The sequence below is a fragment of the Petaurus breviceps genome, unplaced genomic scaffold, assembly GCF_028583685.1.
Source record: "Petaurus breviceps papuanus isolate PSGF00001 unplaced genomic scaffold, PetGlider_PUasm1.0 37, whole genome shotgun sequence".
Classification (NCBI taxonomy): domain Eukaryota; kingdom Metazoa; phylum Chordata; class Mammalia; order Diprotodontia; family Petauridae; genus Petaurus; species Petaurus breviceps.
Window position 1 is genome coordinate 1,215,529 of NW_027186296.1, and position 24,092 is coordinate 1,239,620.

Below are 24,092 nucleotides of genomic sequence, written 5' to 3' on the forward strand. Positions count from 1 at the left end.
CTGCATTAGAGAAAGAAGTTTGGGTCTGAAATTTTTGATTTTGCTTTTGTGAAAACCTGTATTATCTTACTGTCATGTCTTTTCCATTCTTTTCTTGTTCTTTCTTTCTCAATACAGTTCACCATGATCTGAAGATTTCTGCCAGAAGGGTAAAAGGTAAAACCAGAGTTAATCTTTGAGAAAGGTGAGGAATGGAGATGAGTTCCAGGCATTTGCAAAGGTAACACTTTAATTAATATTTTCAAAGCGACATATTTATAAGAACGGCTCTGCTTGGAAATTAATCTGTCATCATGGGAACTGGTATACCTTGACTACTCACTGAGGCTAAGGGTGTAACTGGATGGTCTTGGGTTACTAAATGAGAGGGCTATAATTCATCTTTTGGTATTCTGCTTGTAGAATGAAACCTGCTCTACAAGGTATCTGATTAAAAGGGAAAAACAGTGGGGCAGACCAAGGAACAGTGTTCTTTCCTCTCTTCTTTCTTTAAACTGATGACAACTAAAAACAGTACCCAGACATGTGATGGTTTTTTGTTTTGGGTTTTTTTCTTGTGTGATCTTCTATCCATTCCTCCCTCAGCTCAAAATGTTCAGTTCTTAAAAGAGAACTTCCGTAGTACAATTGTAGGGAATGTGCTAAGATTTAAAAAAAAATTATATTGAACTCCAAATAGGTTGTTATGCATATTAGGGCAATTTGCTTAATCAGAGAGGCAAGTAGAAAAAGAGGGAAGAATTTGGTTTTTATTTTTTATTCCCATAAGCATTGGACAACAGGGTATTTTGAGATAATCTTTTGACGGAGCCCTTCATTGGATCTAAGTTGTTTCCCTACAAATGTCAATCTCTAATATCAGTGTAATGTAGATACACTGTAATTGTGGTGTTGAAAAACACGTTTGAAATTGATCACCATAAACATGTTTGATGTTCAGATGTTCCTGTAAAAAGGAGGAAATTCACATAAAATGTTGCTCACAGCTTGGCTGAATGCCACATAAGTCTGGAAACTCTGTTCAGAGTGGACAATGTAGCCCCTAAGCACAACTCTCGCCTTGTGCCCTGTGCCACCTGATGCCAATGGACTGTTTTAATTAACAGTAACAGTGAAATCATATTTTCATACATAATTTCTTGGCTTTTTTGGTGGAGGAGGGGAAAGAAGTTCTTCTTTTGAACTAAATCTGCCCATTACCTTAATAAAATACTGTTTATCTATATGTATATGGAAGAGAAAAGGAGAAGGGAGAGAAAATGAATAGAAATTTGAAAAAAAAAATAATAATGGGGGTGATTCTACAACCAGGAGGAGAATTGAAAATCACACCTTTCAGCCTCCACATTTTTTCTTTTGTTCTACAGGCAAGGAGAAACCATCCGGAAGGAAGAAAGATTATGACTATCTATAAACCAACTGTTTGACAGAGACAGAAATGCTGATAATGAGTGGGTTATGTCTGTAGTTCTTGGCTGCTCACATCAACAAGGGATGAAACAAAACAGAAACTCTTGATATTTGTCTGAAGAGGTACTGGTGTGACCACGGGCAGCAGGAGTTCAGCTGAAGTTCAGGGCAGATGTTGCCAGCAGTTTATACTGCAGGAAAGTCAAATTGCTTCCGGATTCACCTCTTCCTCCCTGCGTCATTTCCAGGATGATCAGGGCTGAGCTATGCTCTGGCCTAGGGTGACAAGGTCGGTGGGGAAGCAGTCTTTGAGTAAGATGCCTCTTTCTCGGTTACAATCCAGTTCCTCAATGAATCCATACCAATAGATCACTAATCCAGGGCCAAATCTGTGAGAGACAGAGAGACAGAGAGAGACAGAGAGAGAACGTGAATTTTACATAGTTATATACTACTTGGAGAAAGAAAATTCATCAGATTAATGAGAGCTGAATCTGCAAGGTTCATCCCAGTCCATTTTCATACAAAGCCCCAGTGAGGATGAGTGATTTGCCCAAAGTCACATAGCAATTAAAAAAATTCTCAACAGAGTACCTTTGGGGGCTACGGTGTTTTGTTTTTAAGATTGTTCTTAGAAGCACTATTTAGATTTAGAGTTACTGAACTTCCATAAAGCCAGGTGGCACAGTGGATAGAGTATGGTGTTGAGTCATTTCAATTGTATCTGACCCCATGTGGGGTTTTCTTGGCAAAGATAGTGGAATGGTTTGCCATTTCTTTCTCCAGCTCATTTTACAGCTGAGGAAACTGAGGCAAACAGGGTTAAGCAACTTGCCCAGGGTCACACAGCTAGGAAATATGAGGCCAGATTTGAACTCATGAAGATGGTTTTTCTTGATTCCAAGTCCAGTGCTCTATCCACTGCCCATGGATAGAATATGGAACCTGTTCAAATCTGGCCTGAAATACTTTATTAATCATATAACCTCTGGCTGGCTGTTTCCACATCTGTAAAATGGGGATAATAACAGCACCTACTTCACAAAGGGGTTTGTGAAGATAAAATGAGATATTTGTAAAGTGCTTTGCAAACCTCAAAGCTATTATATAAGCTACTTATAGTCTATAAATTTTATTACATTTTAACATTAAATTATATTAGCTACTTAAAACCTTAAAGCTACTATATAAGTGCTAGCTATCCTAATTACTACTATTATTAAGGTGATCTCAAACTATCAATGTTTTAGATTTACTTAGATTTTTACCTTTTTTCCTTAAAAATCTAAAATGTTTAATGTATGCTATCACTTGTTCTTAACTACATTTCAGAAAGTTAGGTATAAGTGAAGCGCACGTTTAAGAGATGAGCAAACTAATGTCTAGAATTTTATTCAATTCCACAAGCACTTATTAAAGCACCTGATATGTTTAAGGCAGTGTGATTGGTGCTGGGAATATAAACAGAAAGCTGGCAAATAGCCCCTGCCCACAAACAGCTTACATCTACTGGCTTCAAGTGACTAATCTGGGATTATACAGCAAGAAGTCAATATAGGCAAGCCTTGAATTTTTGTTTTCTGAAACAATTTTTTTTAAAGTATTTGATTGTACTCTTTTTTTTGTAAAGCAAAAAAGAGCTCTGAAATATTTTAAAATAATAAAAAAAGTAGAAATATTCTTAGTTCTCCAGATGCCTTTATTTTTCCATATGGATAAATGTCCCTCCTTTTCCAATTCTTCCAGACTCTAGAATGTTTAAATGGTATGAGAAGTTCACCCTCAAAGATTCATTCTGGCCCAATAGTAAAACAAGAATCACTGGATTTGGAGTTGGAGGAAATTGGCTTTGAATCCTGACTCTGATGCTACATGTGTGACCTTGGGTAAGTCATTTCATTTCTCTAGGTATCAGTTTCTCTCTCTGCAAAATGAATTTGGATTAGATGGCTTCTAAGGCACTCTCCATCTATAAATCAATGATCAAAGTGAAATTTGATAATATGTTCTAATCAAGAAAATGAGGCCTTAGTCCAAGCAACCTTGTGGTTAAGTGTTGAGACAGACTTTTCCAAAGGAACTTTCCACTCTCAATGTTTCCAAAAAGTGTCTTAGGAATGCCTCCAATATTGTTAACACTGACTGATCTCCACTGGGCCAACTCAGGAAGTAGCCTCAGAGCCACTTTTACCCATCAGGAAGTTCAGACCTTTAAGCTGGGTTCATAAAGATGTAATCTTGATCAATCACCATATACATAGATATGTTTTGCACATCAGTTTCACGTTTTTCCTACAGAGAGCACTTAATTAAAGGGCAGCACTACTTTTGGTGTAGTGTTGCAGGAATTTTACAGTGAAATCATAAATTATGAATGTTGGGTTAGTAAAAGGATGTCTAAAAACAGAACTGCTTTCTGTCGTCTACGTTAACAGCAGGCTGAACAATGTTCGGCCAAAAAGCTTTTTCATTCTATGATTTATTATATGCTATAGTGAACTTGCCAAAAATAACAGTACAGGATGAGCTGTTAGATACTGTATGTACGGGACCAAGTTCAATAGGATGTCATGTAACAGTTTATTTGGGACTCATATCATTAGGGTGGCTAAGTTTTCTTGAAGGCAAATTAAGACTTTTAAAGGTTCTTTCAACTCATATGAGGCAGAATTATAATGGAAATATTCTGACGGGCAAGTTAGCGGCTGAGGTCCTTCTACAGCACCTTTCAGAACTCTCTAAAACTAGAGGTTTTAGGATAGCAGTCTCCTTGTTTTTTTTTTTTCTGAATAAAAAAGTATATGGTGAGGTATTCTACTTGAATCTAGAACTTTCTTTACTTTGTAGGTCTGTCCCACGTAAGGAGTCTCTTTTGAGGTCAATGGGGAACTTAGCCTAATGCCACAGAAAAGAAGGAAGCCTGAGAAAAATCTGTTAGTACCTATAGACAGGGATACACAGCTGAAGGTAGGTAGTCTAAATACTTTGTATTCATTAGAATACATGGTGTTTGGTACTTGGTGCTTTACAAAGGGTTACGGTGAGCAGGACATAAATAATTTCTGAGTTTCCTAAATGTAAGAAAAAAACTTCCCAATGACTAAAACTCCCCCAAAGTGGAATGGTCTGCCTTGGGAGGTAGTGGGGTCCCCAACTCTAGAGGTTTTCAAACCAGAGCGTCGGTGACTACTTCTCATGTGGGGTCGAGTGGAGATTCTTTTTGGGCTATAGATCGAACTAGACAGTCATCAAGGTCCCTTTCAATTCTGACATCCTTTAATTGTGAAAACTCCAGTGTAGTCATGAAGGATACACAGGGACAAAACCTCTGAAAAACCATTTATCTACTTTTCATTTTTGAGACGTGGCCTCAGGTCCTTCTGTCCAACAGGTCTAATGTAAGCTCAGAAGAGCCATCAGTTTATAATACAGCCATTCTGCAGACCATCATGTTCCTCTGTAAGGCACTAATATTTTCACAAAGGGGAAAAATGTGTTCCAGTCAGTCACCAAAAAGAACAAAGAATATATGGGGATCGTAAACAACAAGCCCAGTATTTTAAAAGATTTAGTAAAACAAAAACACACATCTCCACAATTCAGAGAACAAGTACAAGATGCACTCTCTGTGAACTAACATGTCATAAGCTGCAGGACATGAAGTGGCTGTTCATTGGAAACACAATGCCTAACTCCACCCCAATCCCTCCAAACCAGGAAGATCAGTAAACATGCTACCCCGCCCTTTTTTTTTTTAAACATTAAAGAGCTTGCGTCACTTGTCACTTATGAAGCAAAACAGAAATCACACCCTAAAAAGCTTTGTACCAACTGTGAACTGTAATTCAACTTAAAAAAATAATAATAACCCTAACATTAGCGATAAAGATAGGGACTGGACCTGTGATTTCTTTGGTGCTGGGTCAGGAAACTCCCTCTGCAAAAATGTAAGTCGGCACTTTCTCTGAAATTTGTCTAGTCTGACAGTTGCTAAGGGCACTGAAGGATTATATGACTTGCTCTAATGCTCCCTTTATGTGGAAGAGGAGGGGGACTTGAATCCAGCTCTTGGCTTCAAGGCCAGCTCTCTATCTGCTACACCAAGTGGTCTCTCTATCACTGAACAGAGAGATAATGGGATTTTTGAATTGAAACATTATCTTGTCTAACCCTCTGACATTATAGGTATGAAAATGGAGGCCCAGAGACGTTAAGGGAATTAAATGCTTAACCAGGTGGCAAAGTGTGGCAATAGACTTTTTAAAACAACTTTCTACTCCTACAATTTTCCAAAGTGTCCCAGTGGCAAAGGCAGTTTGAGAACTGAAATCTTGTGACTATCAGGGTGAGCTATTTCTAAGCTTGTGCCAAGCTCCCAAGAATCTGAGGAGGCTATCCATAACTTTCCAGCCACACACCTGATTCTGGAAAGGTCACTTGGAATGAGCAGCTTCATATAGTCAACTCTATTCTCTAAGCTAGCAGGAAGGGCCTAGTTTCTGGAGAATATAAAAAGGCACATATGCTCAGCTGTAGCGCTCTTCCCCATTCCACACTCCCCTCCCCTCCCCCCTCCCCCCCTTCCTCTCCCCTGACAAAACTTCAGGTGAAGCGCAAGGTACAGAGTTAGAGAGATACAAAAAGAGTCTCTGGGAAGAATTCTAAGGGTAGAAACAGTGACTTCATCCTCCCACATGTCTGCTTGTTTTAAACTTGCAGCAGTGAGCAGGACTGAAAAGACCAGGGAGACATATTCAAGCTCCTTTGTTGATTAAAAAAAGAAAGAAAGCAAACATTGATGTCTGAAAGGAAACTGAGTCCTAGCAATAGAAGGAATAAAGAAAACAACAGAACAAGTGTACTTATGAAATGGCAGTGTTTCCCACCAGTTGAGATGTGATCTGAAATTCTACTGAGTATAGATGACACAAGAATTGATGATACTGTACAAATGCTTCAAGAGTAGCTAAGGAGATCAAAATTCTAAAATGGAATTGGCAAATTTTTGTTTATCTGTGACAGTGATGTAAATGTCTTCTGAATGAGTTATCTTTACAGAAAGCTGCCCTTAACTCACTAAAAATAGCAAATAAAATTCCTTTTTTCTTTTTTTTTGGGAAAAGTTGAGGTGAAAGCTAACAGTCAATTCATCCTGGGAAAGTGAAAAGCCCCCATCATGAAATGCTATGTACACAATTAATAAGTCTTCGAGTCCTCTGAGCTCCTAGAGTCCTTTTGTTTTAAGCTGGAGTCAAAAGAAATTTGATTAAAGAGTCTAAAGTGTCTGGTGTTTCCTCTCATTTTTTTTTCCCCTTGTCTGAGGGAAACAAATGCAGTCACAAGTTACACTTTGGCCACTCATGGTCTCCATCTCCAGTGGGATTCTTCTGAGTAGAGTATTTAGGGACAAAGACTTATTGTGACCTTCCTGGGACATTCTGGAATCTCCCGCACTGGGCATCCAAATACTTGCAAGGCTAAGAGAATCAGGTGTGATTCTTTTTCCTTGGGGGGGAGGGGGCGATGAGAGGAAGGCCAGGAAATTAAGGTTAAGTGACTTGCCCAAGGTAACATAGCTAGTGTCAATCAGGTATGATTCTTAACGTGAAAGGGTCCACACAGCAAGGTTAGATTTATTTTGCAGCAACATGGGAACAAGGTGGCTCTTTCTGAGAGGGAGACTCCAAGCTCTGAACAGTCAGAGTTGCAGAAACAAAGATTAAGAATTAGGGGCTGGAAATACAATTTAAACAATTCTCCCACCTAATGTATTGAAAAGGCTGTTGATTACTCATTGACCTCTGTAGCCACATCTGCAGAAATAAATGGTGATAGAAATAGACACTTAGGGAGAAAGGGGGATGGGATCAAGCAGTTATTAAGGGCCTACAATGTACCAGTAGCAAGGTGGCACAGTAGATAGAGTGCTAAGCCTAGAGTCAGGAAGACTCATCTTTTTGAGTTCAAATGTAGCCTCAGAAACTTACTAGCTATGTGACCCTGGGTAAGTCACTCTTATTTGCCTCAATTTCCTCATCTGTCAAATGACCTGGAAAAGGAAATGGCAAAAATCTCTTGTATTTTTGCTAAGAAAACCTCAAATGGGCCACAAAGAGTTGGACACAATGGAAAACAACTGAACAACATTATGCGCTAGTGTTTGTAAGGGTTATAGGATTTGAAGATCTTTCATGCCCCTTAAACTTGCTGACATAGGAGGAAGGGGTGGGGCAAGAGGAAGCAGAAGCCAAGCTAGTGTGCTTGTGGTGACTGGTGGCAGTGTGGCGGCAGTAGCGACTTCGCAAACTCCTGTTTTTGAGCCAGCCAGAATTTCCGCTGAGGACTCCTGCTGAGGACTTCCAGGGACGGAAGCTGCAGGAGGGCTGGAGCTGCTGGGAGCATGCTTCATGGATGCTGAGCAGTTGCCGTGAGTGGAGAGAGGAGTATCTTTGCCTGAGGTAGCCTGTTCTGTTTTGAAGGCTTGAGAATGTGGGTGTTTACTGCAATGACTACGTGTGCCAACTTCATAACTACTGTGATGGCTTTGACTTTCTGGTTTTGGGACTCAGTTTTCTGGTATTTGAAGAAATATTCTAGCTTTATTACCCATGTAGAGAGTCTGGTATATTTTGTGATTAATAACCATATCAACATATTTATAGTTACCATAGGCATTGTGAATATTGCATCGTTGATACAGTGTTTTATAAATATCTCATGATCTATCAATATATAGTAATAGTTCACCTACGTAGGATTCAGGCCCATGGCAAACTCATTTGCCAAGAATACAGCTAACAATAAATAAATAAGCAAAGAAAAGCCTCTCAGGAGACAAAATACTTCACAAAGTACACACACACACACACACACTCTTTTTTTTGAGGGGTGGAGGGCAGGGCAATTGGGGTTAAGGGACTTGCTCAAGGCCACACGGCTAGTGTTAAGTGTCTGAGGCTGGATTTGAACTCAGGTCCTCTTGACTCCAGGGCTGGTTCTCTATTCACTGTGCCATATAGTCGCCCTCCCCCCCACCCCACACACACTCACTTGGGCACAATATACAAGTATGTCCCTAAACCTTGCCTCAGAGCCTACTTAACTCTTATTCTACATATACTTCTAAGCACATGTTGTGTATCAAACATTGTGTTGCAAAGACAGGGAAAATTTAGGAAAAGTACACCCAAAATCCAGAAGCACATTAGCCTGGGGTCACTTAGGGTAACCCTACATTCCTCAAAAGGCCATCAGTGCATTATTATTGCATTATAGCTTAATGAAAGCCAACAAGCATTTATTGCATGCTGACTGAATGCAAGATAGGACCGAAAGACAAAAAGTAAATGACCAGTTCCATCCTCAAGGAACTTTATATAGTACAGTAATCAGAGCACAATTTCATAATGATGATCCCAAGCCAACAAGAAAAGGTTAAGTTATGTTCAGTGCATCTTGTTTAAGAAGTAATGTAGTCTGGGAAGATTTCCATCCGAAATGGTTAAATTATTAAAAAAAAAAAGTCATACTTTAAATTCTCAGCTATTCAACACGATACATTCCTTAAGAGTTCCAGATAATTGAGATTTTTCTAATATATGAGAGGGAGTGTGGGACAGTAGATGGAGAGCTGGATTAGGGGTCAGGAAGGCCTAACCTGATATATACTGACTCTGTGACCAAACTCACAGATATAGACAATCCATCCCCCAAAACTATGATACAAGTAAAGTACATCACTCAATCCAAGCTTTTTTCTCTACTCAAGTCCACATAATCTGAGGCTCAGGTGCCTACATGTTGGGCTCCTATGCAAAAATTTCAGAAAAAATTTCCTTAACATTTTATTTATTATAAAATAAACAAATTTGCCTTCATTTCCCTCCTGGTCCATATAAATGCACTTATTATTTTATAGCTCCTTGAAAGGATAAATGAGAAGTTAGTATTCCCTCCATTTAACAAATTAGGAAATCGGAGGCCCAGAGGAATGAAGGGACATATACAAGCTAATATATTATGTCACTCAATGGTCCATTAGTCCACAAGGAATCAACTTCAGGAATATGAAGTCAGCAGGCTTCATACTTGGGTAGTTTATTATGTATCTATTCCATGTAGTAGGAATATTATTATTTTTGAGGAAGTCTTTTTTTGGAAAGACAATCTGAATTTCGGGCCAAAGGAATATATATATATATATATATATATATGATTAAATGTGAGGGAACAGGTTTATACCACTTGGAAAACAGGTAGCGAGAGCTGAAGTTTAGGAATTATTGGATGAAGATAAGAGGAATTTTTCTTACTGGGAAGGAGTTCAAAAATTATAGAGGCAAATCTAAACATTAGGAAAAGAGTAAATCCAGAGCTCTGCTGTAACCTGGTCACAGAAATGGTAATAAGCAGATGGAAGAAGTTAAAGATCCAGACTACTCCTCCTTCCCCCATAATTTGATTCTTAGGGTCCAAAAACCCAGTCATTGCTCTAAAAATATTCGAGGCGTCTTCACGTCATAAGGGTGTCACATTCATTTTCTTTCCCCGTGATTTCTCTACAAATGATTCCCTAAATAGTATTTCTTTTGTTCCAATTCAGAAAGGGTCATATTTTCTTTTTGGCAACCCAGCTTCAAAGGAGCAGGTGGATGATTTACTCAGACATGTGATTCACACAGAGGAGACATGGTGTTATAGAAAGAATACTGGGTCAAGGGACTCAGAAGACGTGTGTTCAAGAACTTGCTTTTCCTCTCATAAATATGTGCTGTTCACTCAAGTCATTTCACTTTATCTGAACCTTGGCATTCCCATCAACAAAATGGGGATAATATTTACACTACCCACCTTATAGGGGTATTGCGAGAATGGCCTTTGTAAACTTTGAAGCACGATACAAATTCCTGTAAACTATTAGATAAATGGGCCTATTTAAATGGAAGCAGGCTGTTGAGAACCTCACTGAAATCAGCCAAGGGTGATTATTTACTATTTTTCAATGATGAGAATTGGTGATGGCTGCAGAAAAAGTCTAAAGAGCTCTTATGATGTACTTACTAAGTGCTGCTGTACAAATCCAGCTGGTGCCAACAAGATGCGATTTTTAAATAGCTGGATTTGGAGTTGGATAGGAAATGAATGTTAAACTTTGTTTCCAGTGAACAGGTGACCTTATTCAATAACAATATAAGAAATCTGTTGGAGTCCTATCAGTAGAATTGGAATTTCTAGGTGCTTCCCACTTTTAGCCTCATAACAATGACTAGTTATTATTAAACTACAAAAAACAGTCATTTTCTCTAACTTTATAATAGTTCCTTGAACATTAAATGTGTAAGTTTAATAGCCACATAGTGATTTGCCCCTGGACCATTTCTATATGAAATTAATTGAAAAAGAGAATAATGAGGTAACAAAAACAATAGTGATGATGATGATGATGATAAGCACTGTGGGAAAATATATAGAGAGCAAGCCTCACAATCAGGAAGGCCAGGGTTCAAAGCCCCATCTTTGTCATGGGCTGTACCACCTAGACTGGGTAGGTTACTTAACCCCTCAGTGACCTAGGCAACTCTTTAAGACTTTAAATTACAGATCAGGGGGTTGATATGCTTTAGGAGAGGGAATTTCCTCACTAGGAATTCTCTATGCCAAAGAAAAGAAAAGTAACGAATGGTGGGAATTATTTAGCATTTTAAGATTTGCAGAGAAGCTTTGATGCAAATATTTGATCCCCGTAGCAAGATAGGGGCTATTACCCTTATTTTACAAATGAGGAAACTGAGGCACAGAGTGGTAGTATGGCTTATTCAGTATCACACAGTGTCTGAGGCGCAATTCTAATCTAGGTCTTCCAACTCTAAATCCAAAACTCAATTTACCTCCCTATGGGGTCTCTCAATTACTAAGCTAACAATAAACTCTCCCCCTAGGGTAGGTGGGGAGGGAGAGGAGTAAAGAACTATCTTTGAAAAAACTGGAACATCTGTGTGGGGTCTGGGTTAACTTCTAAAGATGTGTGCAGGCATGTGGCTTTGGGGAGTCGATTATTTCCCCATCAAAAAGCCTTGCATGTGGTTTTTATGAAGAATGCATTTTCAAACACACAGCTCAGGAGAAGCACACAACATGTTGTAATTGTTTTAAAATAAACTTTTACATCGTTTATTTAGTTTTAATCTGTTTGTTGTAGATTGGCTATATACTTGTTAATCACTGCTGTATGTGTTCCAGGACAGAGTTGTAAATAACTCTTCCATCCAAGAGTCTCCTACTAAAATGTGTTTGCCCATGTTTACATGTAAAGTATGTATAGTTAAGCTCATGTGCAAATGCATATAAAATAGTAATATATTAGCAATACTCAGCATAATAGTAATGAGCACTATAAAATTCTGGCACAATGGTCAATTTAATTCAAGATACGATGTATTCTGTCTCACAGCATCTGCAAATAAAAAAAGTACAATATCTTGGTTGGCTAGGTTAGCCTTTATGCTTGGTTTGTGTTTCCAAATGGAAAAATCTGAAGAACTATATTTATAAGTATAAATTCTTAGAGCTCGGATATTGAAATATTTGCATATGTATGTTTAATTCTAAATGCATCTTACACACACACATATACATGCATATTTTTTGTATGTAAACCAAATACTAAAGAATACTAAAGTCCTCTCCTGGTCCGTTATCATGGTGTGGAGATGACTCTGGGTTTTCAAATGTTTTACTGATAGAGGGAAAGGTCTGGTAATAATATTAATTTAAAAAAATAATATTATTTAATAATAGCTAATATTTATATAGTGCTTATTATGTGCCAGGCAAAGTATTAAGAACTTTACAATTATTATCTCGATTGATCCTCAAAACAACTCTGGGAGGTAGATAGTATTATTATCCCCATTTTACATATGATGAAATTGAGGCTTAAACAGAGGTTAAGTGACTTGCTTAGGGTCACACAGCTAAGTGTCTGGGGCCACATTTGAACTCAGGTCTTTTGTCTCTAGATCTTGCCACCCTATCCACTGAGTGGATATAACTGCCTAGGCAGGTTGTACCAGTCTGAAAGGTTTTGCTTACGTGACTGGTAATGAACTTGATGTTTCTTGTTTGAAGGCCAACTAAGTTCAGAGAGGCTCACTAGCTAAAGTTTGACCACCAGGTAATACATTTTTATTTTAAACTACAATAACTCAAGAAGTTTTACTATAAGGCATAGACAGAGAGGTTGTGTGACCTGCATTAGCAGAGGGAGTACATACACAGATGAGATACATTGGGAAGCCTTGAAGTCTGTTGATCAATGAGCCTGCAGAAACCTTGGTAGGAAATTATATAGGAAGGAAAGCAAAGAGGAAAAAGTAAGAGGAACAGATCTGCCTGTGTTTCTATAGTTTTATCACCTGGGACTCTGGAACCACCACAGTTGGACTCAACACCTGGGCAGCTGATTTGCTATTTTAAGAAGGAGAAAAAAGGATCTGAGAAGGTGACATTGGGGAGAGAGTCTGGTTGGATGAGGTGTATTCAGATAGAAGGAATCTAAGGTGACACAATTTTGAAAATATTTGAAGGATTCATTTTTCAACCTTTCAGAGAGAGGATCATACTAAAGCATTGGAAAAAAAATTCAGACAATTATTACACAAAAAAGGTGACCCAGAAGATACCAGTAACAACTGATCCCTAAGCTTAATTTCTCATCTCCACATAATCTTATGAGGATTGTTGAAACCAGGGTTGGGGAACCTGTGGCCTGGAGGCCACAAATGGCCCTCTACATCCTCAAGTGAGGCCCTTTGACTGATTCCAAACTTCACAGAACAAATCCCTTCAATATAAGGATTTGTTCAGTAAAATTTGGATTCAGTAAAAAGGCCACACCCAAGAACCTAGAAGGCCATGGGTAGCTGGGAGGAGCAGGTTCCCTACTCCTGGTCTAAACCAATCAAAGCTTGTTTGTTTGTTTACTTTTGGCCTGGACCTGTGATTTCAGATTGGGAAATAGTGTTTTTAGAGAGTTTTCCAAAATGAAGGTTAAGTAACTTATTCATGCCCATTGAGGGAGGAGACCATCCTGGGTCTTTATAACTCCAAGAGAAAGGAATAGCCAGGCTTTTGGTTGATTTTAATAGCAGATCATCATCACACAATTAACAGAAAGGTATAGAGAAAACCAGATCTTGCTGTTTGTTAGCACTGGTTTGGTAGAGCAAAAATTAAAAGAAGGCTTTCTATCAAGAAGATATCACTTAAATGTGTGAGTGGTAAAGAAAATGAACTGGGTAATGGATTCAGGGCAAAGGAGAGCCAGTCCCCAGAGTCTTGTATTAACACCCCCTGAATGTCAAAAGGCTATGGTAGAAATGACCAGATTGCAGTGCTATGGTTTACTTTTGGGGACACATACACTATAAAGACAAACTCAATTTTCTTGTTTCTAAAAGTTCAGATATATTTTTCTTCCTTTCCAGTATTTTTACACATTATTCCCTTTCATGCCTTTCTTTGAATTCCCAAAGCTTACTATAGCAAATACATTAGCCTGGCACATACTAAGCCCTTAAAAATACATGATAGTGCAACTACGTGGTGCAGTGAAAAAATACATGACTGTCTAAATGATATGTACTCTGTGATCCAGCCATACTCCTACTTGCCATTCTACACACACGTGTCCATTTCCCACTTCTGTCTTTACAATGAATGTCTACCATGCCTGGAATGCACTTCCTCTTCACTTCCACCTCTTGGGATCCTTAAATTCCTTCAAGATACAGCTGGAGCACATGAATTCATCCTGAATTCACCTCTATCTTCCAGCATATTCTCTTCCCAAACTATGTCGTATTAATTTTGCATAAATTATTAATATACATAGACACATGTATATGTGTTTGTGTGCATGGGCACACACCGCAGTTCCCCTCTCTCCCTTCATTATAACATAAACTCCCTGAGGGCAGGGATTGCTTTGTCACATCTCCAGTACATATCACACATGCATGATGCTGATTGATTCATTGCTTTTCCAAGATTTCCCACAATACTGCCTAAAAATCCAACACAGGTGAAAAGGTATTTTTGAAATGTAGTTGAAAAGGATCCTCATTTGTAATTCCTTGGCTACCTTCTCTGAGGTTACCCAGAGTTCAATTAGGAGCTCTTTTCAAGGCATAAAGAGATTTATGGTTGTTGGACATATGCAAGTCGGGTAAAAATAAAAAATCATTGGAATTTTTATCTTTGGCAAAGTCAGATGACTAAAGGGATTATGGCTGATACATGTCTGGGCTATAAATCTATCACTAACCTAAGTGGGACATGGTGCCACAGGTATGTCAGCTCCCAACTTGCTCTAAATGGTGCAATAAATATTTCTCCTTTCTCAGAATAAACATTTCATTAGATGCAAAATCTCTTCAGTTAGCCAACCCTGCCCAAAAACAGAAGTCACTAATTCAAAAGATCCATGAAAACAAATGCTAGATTGTGGTGTGGGGGAAGAGACTAGAGGCAGGAAAAGGGTTAGAAAGTCAGGAAGTTGGTGATAAAAATATCACTTTATGTTCACTTGGCTTTTAAGAAAAAATGAAAATAATATAGGGTTTTCTCACTTTGCCTTGAAACAATAGTCAAGACGTGGAAAATGTGGGTAAATATTCCTCTGGCTCAGTTTGAAATTAGAAAAGAAATTCTCAGGGAACTGTTGGCAAGAGACCTATCAATCAGTAAATGCAAGGTGATTCTTGAGGTGAGAAAGGCATGCCTTTAAAAAAAAGTTGCCAAGTTGAAACCTTTTGAAGATGGAGTCCTTGGAAGCTTTGCCAATGTGCTTTCCAGGATGTTATAGTATAAAACAAGTGTTAAAAACTTGGTTACTTCTAGGAGAAGTCCTGGTGAAAGTGGCACCATAGATTGGCTGGCCTGGGTGTGCTAGAGACTTAGGGGCTAGTCAATAAGGTACAGGCCACTCCAGCCTTCTTGGAATACAATCATCATTTAGGTAAGCCTATGTTTACAGTAGTCTTTATCTAAGAGATAAGGTTGTAAAAACATCAATCAGAATGAGGTACTGTTATTGGCCATATCTCAGCAGGTTCATCTGTTTTATTTCTTCCTCCCCTTCCAAATACCTTAAGGTGTTTAAGATGACAGAAGAGATACTAAAGAGAACTTTATTTGTGTATGACACATTAAAAAAATAACAAACAAATGCTCTTAGATCTGCCTTTCGTGAACCACAAAAACCATTTCTGTGCTGACTATTCTATTCCATGATGGAGTACTATTATCTGTTCTGAGCTATTTGACCTAAATTTATTTTTCAGGCATACAGAAAAATACAAGTGCAAATGAAATTGTCTAAGGAAGTTCACACTCACGATTCTTTTTGGGAGCGTCTGTATCATCTAGAATAATTAACATGGGGTCTTTAACTCCACATGGATATTAAATTCTGAGTTTTTAAAGACCTTATGCTAAATTGCACATTAGAATTGGAAGAAGAGCCTTCTGAATGAAGTCTAGTACTTAAGACAGTGAAAAGGCATTCTCAGGAACAGAGAATTAAGGAAAATGAGACTAAGTTGATTTCCCAAATTCTAAGAATTAAGGAAGAAGATATAGCACAGAGCTCAGTGATAGTCAACATTTATCTCCATTTACTTATTCAAAAACAGTAATTTTAATACTGGCGAAGACTCGTAATTTCCTTGAGTTAGATTTTGTTTTCATTTGGGATCCAAAATGGCCTAAGGCTCATTCTTCAAGCTCCAGGAGTGATAACTCAGTTCTGGGTTCCTGAAATTGCTTACTTGATGCAGTAAGTTATCCAAATACTCCACTCGAAGTGAGCCAGTGCATAATAAATGTAGCAATGCGGTGTTAAACAAATTCAGATATTGGCACATCAGAAACAGGTTAAACTCATTTTCAAGTACTTTCAAGTGTCTCAGCTGACTTAGATACTAAAAACAAAACCAGTTCATTTCCTAGCACATTTAAGATCCTTTGAGATGCCCCTCAGGAAGCTGTCTACTGGGTGATAAGTTGTTCGATTTTTCTCTTTAAGAATTATACATTATAAGAATGACTTGCTTTGGGGCAGCTAGGTGGCACAGTGAATAGAGCATGGGTCCTTGGGTCAGGAGGACCTGAGTTCAAGTCAGGCCTCAGACACTTAACACAAAAATTAGCTGTGTGACCTTGGGCAAGTCACTTAATCCCAATTGTCCTAAAAAAAAAAGAATGACTTGCTTGGCTATAAGGACATGAGGACTATTAAAATATTAGTACTGTCATGTCTTAAAAGGCATTGTATTTACTTCTCTGTGCAAAGATGTACTCTTTTGAAATGTTAAGGTTTTCAAGGCTATTTCTTTTAAATTTCTTTATCTCCCAATGTCTACACAGTGCCTTATATACAGTAGTTGCTTAATAAAGGTTTGAGTCAAAATCTCCTAAACATGTGATGGGTTCTTGCTACTCTAACGTAGCCAAAGAATGGCAATCCAATTAAAAAAAAAATTAAGTCCTAAATTTGGTTATCAAATCACTGACATATCATTTTCTTTTCTGTGTGTCTCAGCTTCTCAAATCGTAAAGCAGGTATACATCTGATTATTCTGTTGACGATAATGAGGGGATTAATAAAAAAAAATAAGTGAGGCACAAAACACATCTCTTTTTTTTTGGAGGGGGGAGGGCAGGGCAATTGGGGTTAAGTGACTTGCCCAAGGTCACACAGCTAGTAAGTGTTAAGTGGCTGCATTTGAACTCAGGTCTTCCTGACTCCAGGGCCAGTGCTCTATTCACTGAGCCACCTAGTTGCCCCTAAAACACATCTCTTAACATTACTGGTCTCATTATACAAATCTAAAATTGCCATAAAACTCTGCTAGATTATAGACTCTAATCCGAGAGGACAGGAGCTATTTTCTCTTCCTGTCTTTCTATCAATGTGTGGATTTGAAGCAGCAGGCTTGGAAATAGACCCAACAGGACAGAGTAATCATGGCCCTAGTAAAGAATTAAGTAAAGAAAGTCATTTGCTAAAAGAATCCTGAAGAAACTACGAAAAAGAGGTGAAGTGTCAGAATTCCCAGGCAAACACTTTTTGAAGGAAAGAGGTGGGCATAGGGCATGGTGGATTTCCATTGCAGCCCTTTCAAGGAAGGCTGATAGGCTTCATGTGTGAGCAAAGAAACATGCTTGCTCAGTTAAAGTCAAGGGAGAATCCTGGTGAGCGCCAGTGATTTTGTGCATAATCTTAATTTTGTTTAAACATAGGTTCCTGTACTTAATGACAAGTTAATATGGTGCATGTTTTTGCTTTTTAGGCCCTAGGTCATAAGCCTAAGAAAGGCTACACAGACATAATTCAGGGCAATGAAGTGAGGTTTCATTATACCATCTTAAAAGCATTTCCTGTTAGATCGAAAGCATTTTGAAGAGTCTTGCCAAGTGTAATAGTTCATCTTTCTAATAGATGGTTTCAGCATTCAAAAAGGGAGAGAGACCTGAAAGAAACAACCCTGAATATTTTAAACTAATATTTACACACTCTGGCAAGAAGAATCAAGGAGGGCTCTGACCCTGTGACAGCATTAACTGTTGCCATATAGAGACCACCTGTCAAACGTGAAGACGGAAAACCTGGGGCCATGGAAGGTTGGGGAACTGAAACTGGTCTCTCTAAAAGTCAATGCACAATAAGACTTTGGTACAGTAACCACCGCCAAAGGCTGCCTTTATAGAAAGATGTCCAAATCTCTTGTTTTCCTGGGTATGATGAAGCAGGTGTTCATACTGGGCGCCAGAAGGGAGGGAGGTAAGGTGGTGAAATGGAAAGAATACTTCATTTGGAATCAGAGGCCTTGATGGGTCTGCAGTTCTGTTTACTAGTTGTGTGACCTTAAGCAAGTCTCTCAGTTGCCCTATCTGCAAAACGAAGGGATTAGAGTAAATGACCTCTGAGGTACCTTCCAATACTAAATCTATGATTATAATTGAGGAGGATTTTAGGAAATTCAAGGCTGAGGGTTATTTTATTTTTGTAATAGTAAGAATAAGCCAGGAATCCTAATGGGTTGAGTTGAACAAGCAGGATTGGCTAACACAACAATGAAGCACTATACTTCATTCAATGACTTCTTAACTTCTTTCTGTGAAAAGAATCAGAAAAGATGAGGACCCTGCACTCTCTGCACCTACTGAACAGGGACCATGAACACCAGCAGAACAGTGCATCTGGAGATTCTCAGGTGCTAAAACAACAGGATATACAAACACAGAGCAACATTCATCTTACCCAACGTGAAGATTTCTGTAGAAAGGTGACATTCCCTGTAAGCCAGGGCTCAAATATTCTGGATCAAGATACTCTGCCTCCAGAGAAATAAGTTATTTGAGCTATAAATCTTTGTGGAAGGGCAAAAAATCCACACTAACATAGAGAAATAGATAATATATACACACAAGCCTATATATGTGTATATATGAACACATACATATGCATGCATATACATGCATCTATCTATATGTATGTTTGGATATGTGCATGTATGTGGTATCTATCTACTATCAATACAGACATAACATCCCCTGCCAAATGCACATACAGGCATTAGTCAGGATCTTTGATTTTACTGGAATAGGAAACTCAGTATGGAAATTTTAACCAATTGTGGCTCATCAATTCATCTCTAACTTATGTTCTCAGAACACTGGTGGGTTGGAGGAGATAGACTGAGAGGTTCTCTGACTTGAACATGGTCACATAGCTAGCTTGTATCAAAAGGAGGTTCCAGTTTGGAAAAGTAAAGAGTTTCTTTACCAGTGACTAGAAAATACTCTGCAATTTCTAGTCTGAGGGAGTTGCCTGAGGCAATGAGACTTCCTATAGCCTTAGTCAGTGTGTTATCAGAGGAAGGATCTGAACACAGATCCTCCTGATTCCAAGGCCTCCCCTCTTTTAATTACACTAAGCTCCCTCTAAAGGAAAGGTTCTTAACCTTTTCTGTGTCATGGACCATTGCTTCTTCCCCCTCCCTCCTTGGCAATCTGGTGAAGCCTCTGGACTCTTTCTCTGAAGAATGTGTTTAAATACATAAAATAAAACACTTGGGTTACAAGGGAAATGCATTATAATGAAATATAGCTATCAAAATATTTAAAAAATCAAATTCACAGATTCCCACTCACCCACTCCCTCCCTGAAATTTATTCATGGGCTCTTTTGGAGTCTACAGACCCCAGATGAAGACCCCTCCTTGCTTTAGAGAAAGATGAATGTTCAGTTATTTGGTGGTATATGCCCAAATGAAAGAGCAAAAAAAGTCAAATGTCAAATTTTTACAAACTTCCCAATATCCCTCTGGAGGGATGTTTGCCATTCAAAAAGAAGTTTAAAAACTATACTGGAGGCTCAGCTTTCCGGAGAGACTTCAGGACCAAGTGTGGGTATATAAACATTCCCAACTCAGCCCCACAGGGGTCCTTCCATCTGCATTATTTGCAAAGCCTGTGGTCAGAAGGTGACCCACTAACTGTTTCCGTTACAGAGTTCCACAGCCACCTTATTTAACTTAACAGAAGTCATTAGCAAAATTTTATGAAGATAAGGACTTCCAGGAGTGAGTTCCCTTCTGATTGTTTTTTGATTAAAAGGAAGACAAGGGAAAGCAATTCTTGCAGGCCCTGTCTGGTCCTGCGGTTTTACTAACAGAGCTCTCTGGCTGGCCCTTGATGCTTGGGGCAGTTTGGTTCCTCTCCCTTCAAAGTGATATCTCAGTGTTGAGAGGAGGGACTGAGATTATTTTAAACATTTAGTTAAGCTTATGACTGTCTTCTTTTAAAGGAATTCCTGGCTGCAAACTGCTTCATTCTGGGTGACAGAAAACATGAGACAAGCTATTGAATGAGGTTAGACTGAGGTCCCCTCCCTGCAGTCAAGTCAACCAGTGTTGCCATTAGGTGATTAATAGGTGTTTATTTTTAGGTCTTGAACTAACAGGCCATCCTAAGGCCAGTGCAAGATGATATCTGAGCGTACCTTGGGCTCCATTCAAAATACCCCCCTTTTTTGTGTAGCTGTCAGTGTTGCTGAAGTCCTTACTAGACAAATAAAATGTTACAGGTGGGGCAAACAAAAAACCGACCAACATAGCCTATACCAAAAAACCTATTTAAAAACATGTATGCAGCAGGCCCCCTACTGCCTTATTAGAAGCTGAGTGCTGAAAGGCAGCTTAGGGTAGGAAATAGAGGGCCAGCCTTACAGTATCTAAAAGACCTGAGTTCAAGTTCTGCCCCAGACACATACTGACTGTGTGATCCTGGCCAGTTAATTCCTTTACTTAACCTCTTAGAACCCCATCTGCTCTGGTAGTCTTTTCCTCATGGAGAATGCCTTACACAGATCCAGTTGTGCTAAAAAAAGTCAATTATTGAACAGTAGTAACTACAAAAACTACATCTATTATACCATACAGATATATCATATACAAACAATAAGCACTTATTAAGTTTTTAATACATGCTAGGCCCTGTTTCAGGATCATAGATGTAGAGCCAGGGAGGGAGCTTAGAGGCCATCGTGGTGCTCTATTCTTTCATTTTACAGATGAGGAAACTGAGGCACAAAGTGATAAAGTGACACCGCTGGTAGAAAGCAGCAGGGTCAGCATTTGAACCCAGGTCTTTTGACTCCAAATCTAGCCCCTTTTTGCTTTAATTTCCCATTTGCTGCTTGTCCTGCTTTTCTTCGAAAGACTAGTAGAGAAGTTACTTATTTCTTTATCCCTTTCATCAGACTGATGATGATATCTGAAATAAATAACTAAATCATCCATGTTAGTATTATTTTATAGGTTAGCTGTGCTACAGATTCTCTCTGGATATCTTTTAACTGGTCAGGTTGGCTTAGGTCTAGTTCTGTCAAAAGGCAAGAGGGGTTGATTAGATCATTGCTTCAGCTCCCTTCTAGCTCAGAGACCCTCTGGTATACAACCGATGGGATGAATGGCTTTTGGAGTCACTTTTCCTTGCTCTACTTCCTCACACTCCTCTATCTTGTGACTGACCTTTCCCCACTTCCCATCTGTCCCCTGCACCTGAAACCCACTGGTGCAGAACTCTACGTCCATGCTGTCAGAACAAAGGCAGGCCCGACACTTTGCACTTGACACTTCTGCCTTTCAAAGTAATTTGTTGGCAGGGTTTTCCACAAAAATTGGGCCAGCTCATCATCCCCTGTTTCAGTCCGAGTCTGTCACCTCAAGCCCTCTCACCTGTAACGGTCTAGAATGGGATTGCTTCCCTTCTCTTTAGGCTAGCAACCAACCCACTTTTAGCTTCCATTCTGAGGGAAGACAATTTCATGAGCCAGCCCAAGGGTCAGACATGATTGCTGGCAATAGCTCAGCTCACTTGAGAATGCCTGCTTATTGAGGCCAGGGCAGAAAGTGATGTTTTATTCTGGCTTTAGAAAAACACACCAAAGACCTCAAGAGACCAACAGATCGGTCTGTAAAGTTGTTACATCCACCATCAGACCACCTGGGTACATGATAGGAACACACAGCAATTTATCACCAGTTTTGACTATGGTGCGAAGTGTGAACCTTTAGTCTTTTTTTGTGATATACTCAGAGAGCAATCACTTAATGCTGCTGACATGTTTATAATGTCCTTTTAAATTTATTTCTTGATTAAAGCAGGGGTGTTACAGGGGAGATTCAACAGTCCATGTCTTAAGCAAGAAATTCTTTTCTTATCCAAGATTACAGATTGGGTCAAGAGCGTGGATCTAATTATTAGCATTCCTTTTATATGGTTAAGAGCATTTATGTTTTGAATAATAAATAACAATAGTTAACACTTATATGGCAGCTGGATGGTACAATGCATAGATTGCCAGTCCTGGAGTCAGGAGGACCTGGGTTTAAAGGAGACCTCAGACACAAGCTGTGTGACCCTGGGCAAGTCACATGAACCTGTTTGTCTTAGCTTCCTCATCTGTAAAATGACCCAGGGAAGGAAATGGCAAACAACTCCAGTATCTTTGCCAAGAAAACCCCAAATGGATTCATGGAAAGTTGGACAAAACTGAAATAAACAACACTTACATGGCCCTTTAAGGTGTGCAGAGTATTTCACATGTTATCTCATTTGAACCTCATAACTCTGGGATGGAGGGGCTATTATCATCTCCATTTTACAGATGAGGAAACTGAGCTGTGAGATTAAATGGCTTGCCCAGTGTCACATAGCTAGGAAGCGTTTGAGGCAAGATTTGAACTCAGCTCTGAATTTTTGAAGGTGGAGCATTTGTTAAGACGTTCAATAATAGATTTCAAAACAGGATAAGAATCACAAACCTCGTGAAGGCAAACTATATAACATTTGGGGTGTTATAGGGAGGTAGGTAGCAAATAGCCTTTGAAAAAACTCATCCATTCAACTGCATGCTTCAGATATAATTTAAAGAAGGCTGACATAAAGGGCTATCAATCTTAAGGGGGACCATTCTTTTATTTATTCCCATATAATTTATTAGGATTTGGGTCATAAGGTAAATCCCAAAGCAGGAAACAGCCAGGTTGTTAATATTAACATTGTGAATACTTCCTGTCTTGTTTTTAAAATTTTGTTTGCTTAAATTTACTACCTATGGACTTTTGTTTCTGAAATATGTTTTGGGAAAATAAAAGTCCACTCTCCAAATAATCATGTTCCACTCTTTCTCTCCAAGTCATACATTTCCCCATGTCCCCAGTTTTTAGTCAAAGAACCACATTTGGTCATTCTTTTATGGACCATTCCTTCACTTTAAGTGTACTTCTGTACTTACTTAGAAAAACAAAACTGTCCACACTTAGCTCAAGAAAAAGTCTTACAATGGAATTTAAATGCCCTAAAGTGACAGGGATAAATGATAGAAATTATTCTATAAATTCAGGCATGTAAGACAGCTGGGCAGCTAGGTGGCACAATGGATAGAGCACTGGGCCTGGAGTCAGGAAGACTCATCTTTCATAGTTCAAATCTGGCCTTGGACACTTACTTATTGTACGACCCTAGGCAAGTCACTTAACCCTGTTTGCCTCAGTTTCCTCATCTGTAAAATGACGTGGAGAAGAGAATGGCAAACTACTCCAATATCTTTGCCAAGAAAACCCCAAGTGGGGTAACTAAGAATCACTAAGAGACGCAACTAAAATTACTGAACAAACATTGGACAGTTAGTCCAGTGACTCCTTCTTTAGTTACTTATTAATTCAACCCTTTGGTGATTTGGAGAGGCCTTGTGGCCTAGTGAAGTGAGCTCTGGACTTGAGCATCAGGAAGCCTGGGATTTAAATCCTTTCTCTCACATGTACTAGTTACATGACAACATGCCACTAATTCACCATACCTATTTGAACCCCAGTTTCTACATCTGTGAAATGGGATTAAAATGCACCTTTCTCATAGGTTATGAGGATCAAAGGAGATAATATATGCAAAGGACTCTGTAAACATTAAGGCACTGTACAAAAGTCAAATTAAATAACAATGATGAAAATAATTATTATTGTTTGAGGTAAAGAATCAGGTTTAAAACAATATACAATCTATCTAGATAAAGGTGGTGAAGGAGAAGACAGTATTACTACTTATAAAGTTGA

At 38.8% G+C, this 24,092-nt stretch overlaps 1 protein-coding gene and 1 long non-coding RNA gene across 6 annotated transcripts in view; one reads left to right on the top strand and one right to left on the bottom strand.

The window, feature by feature from the left end:
* Nucleotides 1-211: 211 nt before the first annotated feature.
* Nucleotides 212-24,092, bottom strand: part of CDIN1 (CDAN1 interacting nuclease 1) — a 274,152-nt gene continuing 250,271 nt past the window's right edge. For all 5 annotated transcript variants that reach the window (XM_069097634.1, XM_069097637.1, XM_069097632.1 and 2 more), the window contains one exon: nucleotides 212-1,799. In XM_069097634.1, coding sequence (XP_068953735.1) covers nucleotides 1,664-1,799 — 136 coding nt within the window. In that variant the 3' untranslated portion in view covers nucleotides 212-1,663. The remainder of the gene's footprint in view (nucleotides 1,800-24,092) is intronic.
* Nucleotides 3,167-24,092, top strand: part of LOC138168795 (uncharacterized) — an 83,408-nt gene continuing 62,482 nt past the window's right edge. The window contains exons 1-2 of the long non-coding RNA XR_011170212.1: nucleotides 3,167-3,296; nucleotides 4,258-5,357. This is a non-coding gene — a long non-coding RNA (uncharacterized lncRNA). The remainder of the gene's footprint in view (nucleotides 3,297-4,257; nucleotides 5,358-24,092) is intronic.